Source organism: Nerophis ophidion, linkage group LG04 (genome assembly GCF_033978795.1).
Source record: "Nerophis ophidion isolate RoL-2023_Sa linkage group LG04, RoL_Noph_v1.0, whole genome shotgun sequence".
Classification (NCBI taxonomy): Eukaryota; Metazoa; Chordata; class Actinopteri; order Syngnathiformes; family Syngnathidae; genus Nerophis; species Nerophis ophidion.
In genome coordinates this window covers 1,749,916-1,756,698 of record NC_084614.1, presented here as the reverse complement: position 1 = coordinate 1,756,698, position 6,783 = coordinate 1,749,916, and the positions used below count along the sequence as shown (strand labels likewise).

At 50.7% G+C, this 6,783-nt stretch overlaps 1 protein-coding gene across 1 annotated transcript; it reads right to left on the bottom strand.

Moving 5' to 3' along the window:
* Positions 1-1,737: 1,737 nt before the first annotated feature.
* Positions 1,738-6,439, bottom strand: LOC133550645 (ectonucleotide pyrophosphatase/phosphodiesterase family member 2-like). Its single transcript, XM_061896569.1, has 12 exons — positions 6,322-6,439; positions 5,868-5,973; positions 5,601-5,750; positions 4,369-4,494; positions 4,245-4,305; positions 4,076-4,191; positions 3,929-4,008; positions 3,741-3,860; positions 3,615-3,670; positions 2,091-2,156; positions 1,954-2,026; positions 1,738-1,854 (listed from the first exon to the last, which is right to left on the bottom strand). The coding sequence occupies exons 1-12, from the start codon at positions 6,337-6,339 to the stop codon at positions 1,738-1,740; spliced, it is 1,089 nt and encodes a 362-aa protein (XP_061752553.1). The 5' UTR covers positions 6,340-6,439.
* Positions 6,440-6,783: the final 344 nt, after the last annotated feature.

The following is a 6,783-nucleotide window of genomic DNA, read 5'->3' as shown; positions in this document are numbered from 1 at the left end:
TCAACATCATCCTCATCAACATCATCCTCATCAACATCATCATCATCATCATTAACATCATCCTCATCAACATCATCCTCATCAACATCATCATCATTAACATCATCCTCATCAACATCATCATCATTAACATCATCCTCATCAACATCATCCTCATCAACATCATCATCATTAACATCATCCTCATCAACATCATCCTCATCAACATCATCATCAACATCATCCTCATCAACATCATCCTCATCAACATCATCATCAACATCATCCTCATTACCATTATCCTCATCAACATTATCCTCATCATCATCATCATCCTCATCATCATCCTCATCAACATCATCCTTATCAACATCATCATCATTAACATAATCCTCTTCATCATCATCCGCATCAACATCATTCCCATCAACATCATCATCATTAATATCATCCTCATCATCATCATCCTCATCAACATCATCATCATTAACATCATCCTCATCAACATCATCATCATTAACATCATCCTCATCAACATCATTAACATCATCCTCATCAACATCATCATCATCATTAACATCATCCTCATCCTCATCAACATCATCATCATTAACATCATCCTCATCAACATCATCATCATTAACATCATCCTCATCATCATCATCAACATCATCCTCATCAACATCATCATCATCATCATTAACATCATCCTCATCAACATCATCCTCATCATCATCATCAACATCATCCTCATCAACATCATCATCATCATCATTAACATCATCCTCATCAACATCATCCTCATCAACATCATCATCATCATCATTAACATCATCCTCATCAACATCATCATCATCATCATTAACATCATCCTCATCAACATCATCCTCATCAACATCATCATCATCAACATCATCCTCATCAACATCATCCTCATCATCATCATCAACATCATCCTCATCAACATCATCCTCATCAATATCATCATCATCATCATTAACATCATCCTCATCAACATCATCCTCATCATCCTCATCATCCTCATCATCTTCATTCTCATCAACATCATCATCTTCATTCTCATCAACATCATCCTCATCAACATCATCATCAACATCATCCTCATCAACATCATCCTCATCAACATCATCATCATCATCATCCTCATCAACATCATCCTCATCAACATCATCATCATTAACATCATCCTCATCAACATCATCCTCATCAACATCATCATCATCATCATTAACATCATCCTCATCAACATCATCATCATCATCAACATCATCCTCATCAACATCATCCTCATCATCAACATCATCCTCATCATCTTCATTCTCATCAACATCATCATCTTCATTCTCATCAACATCATCCTCATCAACATCATCATCAACATCATCCTCATCATCATCACCATCAACATCATCCTCATCAACCTCATCAACATCATCAACATCTTCCTCATCATCTTCATTCTCATCAACATCATCATCATCATCATCAACATCATCATCTTCATTCTCATCAACATCATCCTCATCATCATCAACATGATCCTCATCATCAACATCATCATCATTCTCATCAACATCATCCTCATCATCCTCATCATCATCATCATCATCAACATCATCATCATCATCTTCATTCTCATCAACGTCATCCTCATCATCATCAACATCATCATCTTCATTCTCATCAACATCATCCTCATCATCATCAACATCATCATCATTCTCATCATCATCCTCATCACTCACCATGGTCGCCCACGACGATGACGTTGACACATCGATGAAGATTCATTTGCTTCAATCCGTTCATCAGCTGACCGATGATGTTGTCTATCTCTCTCAGGGGGTTGTCCAGCTGCACACACACACACACACACACACACACACACACACAAACACAGAGGAGGCGGCATCAAGCCAGTGGCCCCGCCCACAGGCGTCCCCCGGACCTGACCTCGCTGCTGAGGGGTCCCAGGCGGTGTCCGAAGGTGTCGGGCTGCTCGGAGTGCACGGCGTAGACGTAAGGTCTGGACAACACAGAAGGAGCAGGTGAGCACAGGTGTACCTGCAGGGGGCGTGTGAGGGGCACACCTGTGTTGGTCGGGCAGGTGCAGCCAGTGCAGGATGGTGAGGATGCGGCGCTCCAGCGGGATGACCCTGGAAGGAGGTCAGGGGTCATGCGGGCGGGAGGGAGGATGGATGGATGGAGGGAGGAGGGAGGGAGGGAGAGATAGAGGGAGGGAGGAGGGAAGGAAGGAGGGATGGAGGGAGGATGGAGGGAGGAAGGAGGGATGGAGGGAGGAGGGAGGAAGGAGGAAGGAGGGATGGAGGGAGGAAGGAGGGATGGAGGGAGGAGGGAGGGAGGAGGGAGGAAGGAGGGATGAGGGAGGAAGGAGGGATGGAGGGAGGAAGGAGGGATGGAGGGAGAGATAGAGGGAGGGAAGAGGGAAGGAGGGAGGGATAGAGGGAGGATGGAGGGAGGAGGGATGGAGGGAGGAGGGAGGGAGGAGGGATGGAGGGAAGCAAGGAGGGATGGAGGGAGGAAGGAGGGATGGAGGGAGGAGGGAGGAGGGAGGAAGGAGGAATGGAGGGAGGAGGGAGGGATGGAGGGATGGAGGGAGGAGGGAGGGAGGAGGGAGGAAGGAGGGATGGAGGGAGGAGGGAGGGAGGAGGGAGGAAAGAGGGATGGAGGGAGGGAGGGAGGGAGAGATAGAGGGAGGGAAGAGGGAAGGAGGGAGGGATAGAGGGAGGATGGAGGAAGGAGGGAGGAAGGAGGGATGGAGGGAGGAGGGAGGGAGGAGGGATGGAGGGAAGGAAGGAGGGATGGAGGGAGGAAGGAGGGATGGAGGGAGGAGGGAGGAAGGAGGAAGGAGGGATGGAGGGAGGAGGGAGGAAGGAGGAAGGAGGCATGGAGGGAGGAAGGAGGGATGGAGGGAGGAGGGATGGAGGGAGGAGGGAGGGATGGAGGGAGGAAGGAGGGATGGAGGGAGGAAGGAGGGATGGAGGGAGGGAGGGAGAAATAGAGGGAGGGAAGAGGGAAGGAAGGAGGGATAGAGGGAGGATGGAGGGAGGAGGGAGGAAGGAGGGATGGAGGGAGGAGGGAGGGAGGAGGGATGGAGGGAAGGAAGGAGGGATGGAGGGAGGAAGGAGGGATGGAGGGAGGAGGGAGGAAGGAGGAAGGAGGGATGGAGGGAGGAGTGAGGAAGGAGGAAGGAGGCATGGAGGGAGGAAGGAGGGATGGAGGGAGGAGGGAGGGAGGAGGGATGGAGGGAGGAGGGAGGGAGGAGGGAGGAAGGAGGGATGGAGGGAGGAAGGAGGGATGGAGGGAGGGAGGGAGAAATAGAGGGAGGGAAGAGGGAAGGAAGGAGGGATAGAGGGAGGATGGAGGGAGGAGGGAGGGAGGAGGGAGGAAGGAGGGATGGAGGGAGGAGGGATGGAGGGAAGGAAGGAGGGATGGAGGGAGGAAGGAGGGATGGAGGGAGGAGGGATGGAGGGAAGGAAGGAGGGATGGAGGGAGGAAGGAGGGATGGAGGGAGGAGGGAGGGAGGATGGAGGGAGGGAGGGAGGATGGATGGAGGGAGGAAGGAGGGATGGAGGGAGGGTGAGATCACCTACCAGGGCCAGAAGAAAGTTCCGGCCTTGACGCCTTGCTCCTCGGCCGTGATCCAGATCTGCGGGCGACAAGGCGGCGTGACACAAAGGACAAGCCACTGGCCCCGCCCCCTTTGCCCGCCCACTCACCGGCTGCCCCCCCCACCAGCGGTGGTTGAGCTTCTCCCGGGTGCGCAGGCTGAAGGTGGCGTTGAAGACGGGGTCGTGCATGGTGTTACCCACAATGCCGTGGGACTCGGGGTAGAGGCCCTGAGGACACACACGCAGGTGAGAGCGTGGCCCCTCCCTCCCCCGCCAGCAGGTCACATGACACTCACCGTGGCCAGGGTGTACAAGTTGGGGAAGGTCTTGGTGGGGTACACGGGGCGCATGTAGGGCGCCGACGTCCCGCACGTCCCTGACGGGAAACACCTGTGGTTACCGGGAGGGGGCGGGCTGTAGGAGAAGGGGGCGGGGCCACCTACTGAGTTTGTGGATGTTGGGGATGACGGAGGCGCCCTTCTTCAGGTAAGACGCCCGGAAGCCGTCCACGGACAGCATGATGAGAGGGGGGGCGGACGAAGCTGCGGGGGCCAGAGCGCTCATTTGCATATCATTTGCATAGCGCCCGCCCAATCAGCATAGCGTACTCACCCAGCGGGACACTCGGCGCTGCCGATGTCCTCGCAGTCTCCTTGAAGCCACGCCTCCTCACCTCCAACACAAGTGGTGAAGCAGACTCAGCGGCAGGTGTGTGATGGCGAGGGCGTTACCTTACCTTTGCACGCCGACTTGTAGTTGGAGCAGCAGTCGCCTCGCTCCAGGCAGTCCTGGTCACAGTGGCAGGCGTGCTCCTCCCTCCTCCCCTCGCCACAACGCTCCTGACGGCACTCGAACCCGCCCGCTGCTCACACACACACACACACACACACACACACACACACACACACACACACACACACACACACACACACGCACACACACACACACACACACACACACACACACACACCCCAACATCAGCTCAACTAACGCAAGATCAACTCATCTGAGATCAGCTCAGCTAAGATAAACTAAATGAAGATAAACTAATATAAGATCAGCTAAAATAAACTAAATGAAGATAAACTAATATAAGATCAGCTAAAATAAACTAAATGAAGATAAACTAATATAAGATCAGCTAAAACAAACTAAATGAAGATAAACTAATATAAGATCAGCTAAAATAAACTAAATGAAGATAAACTAATATAAGATCAGCTAAAATAAACTCAACTATTATAAGACAAGAATATGTAAATGAAGTTAAACTAAGCCTAGATTAAAATAGAGCACACCTAAACTTACCTAAACAAAGATCAAATAAACTAAGTTAAAATAAGCTACACCAAGATAATTCAACATAACCAAGATAAACTAAGCTAAGATAAACTCAACAGAAATAAACAAAGCTAAAATAAGCTAACATAAAATAAACTAAATATACTGAGCTGAGATAGGCTAATCTAGGCTAAAATAAACTAAGTTGCTCTCAAATAAACTAAAATAAAATAAGTTGAAATAAGGTAAATTAAGCTAAGAAAAAAATTAAGATAAACTGAGTTTTATTTTACGATTAAATGAAGAAAAACGAGGCCAATTAAGCTGCCTTTTATGCTAAGTGGTGGTCATGTGACTCACCTGACAGTATCAATCAATCAATCAATCAATGTTTACTTGTATAGCCCTAAATCACTAGTGTCTCAAAGGGCTGCACAAACCACTAGGACATCCTCGGTAGAGCCCACATAAGGGCAAGGAAAAACTCACACCCAGCGAGGTCATGTGACTCACCTGTTTTTAGACAGTGGTGGTCATGTGACTCACTTGACAGCGAGGTCATGTGACTCACCTGTTTTTAGACAGTGGTGGTCATGTGACTCACTTGACAGCGAGGTCATGTGACTCACCTGTTTTTAGACAGTGGTGGTCATGTGACTCACTTGACAGCGAGGTCATGTGACTCACCTGTTTTTAGACAGTGGTGGTCAAAGTCGGAGCAGCAGCTGTAGTAGGTCTTACACAAATTGTCACAGCGACAACCTGGTGGCTCCGCCTCCTCCAGCTCAAAGCACCGCCCCTTGCAGGACCCCGCTGAGCTGACCCACTGGGACACCACTGGACACACACACACACACACACACACACACACACACACACACACACACACACACACACACACACACGGTCTCAGCGTGGGCCGCAGGGCAGGGACTGAACCCAGCGCCTCCTCACCTTTGGCGTGCGGGGGCGGGGCCTCGCCGCCCTCCGCAGGTCGGCTGGCCTGGAAGACGTAGGCCCTGATGACATCACAGCGCCACCCGCACCACGCCATTAGCACCTGCACACAGCCCAGTGGGCGGGGCTTAGGACCAATTGTCACGTTCCATCGCGTAATGAGGGGATCTTCATAAGGGGGCGGGACTCTACGACTGTGCAGCCTCTCATTGGTCCATTGACAGACAAGTTACCGTAACTACAAGCCCGTGCGCAGCACAAACACAACAGGACGGCCCCTCCCCCACCCCATCCCATCTTCATCCCCTCATCAAACATCATCATCATCATCAGCAGCAGCAGCCGTTAATAGCCGCGTCGCGCGCGTGCTCGTCAGCGGCTCGGTCTAAGTCCGCGCGCGCGCACTCGGCGACGAGAAGACGACGGAGGTGAAAAGAGAGAAGCGACGTACCCACAATGTCAGCCACATGTTGCTCCGCGGACACACAACCACACACACAACACACACTTGCTCACACAACTTTGTCCAACGTCCGTCTGAGCAGACTGTGTGCGCCTGCGCAGATCGATTCGCTCTCTCTCTCTCTCTCTCTCTCTCTCCCGCCCCCGCTGATCCCCTAATTTGTGTCATTGTTTGTTTTGTCCTGGCGTGTGTGTGCGTGTGTGTGCGTGTGCGTGTATATTATGTGTGTGTGCGTGCCTGTGCGTGTGTGTGTGCCTGTCCGCGTGTATTATGTGCGTGTGCGTGCCTGTGCGTGTGTGTGTGTGTGTACTTTACAATTTACCTTTAGAAATGACCTCTGACCTCTGCAGTGTGTGTGATTTCAACACATGTAAGTTGACAACATCCTGCTGGAACCTTCTGTTCTTCCTCCAACATCACACACACACACACACACACACACTCACACTC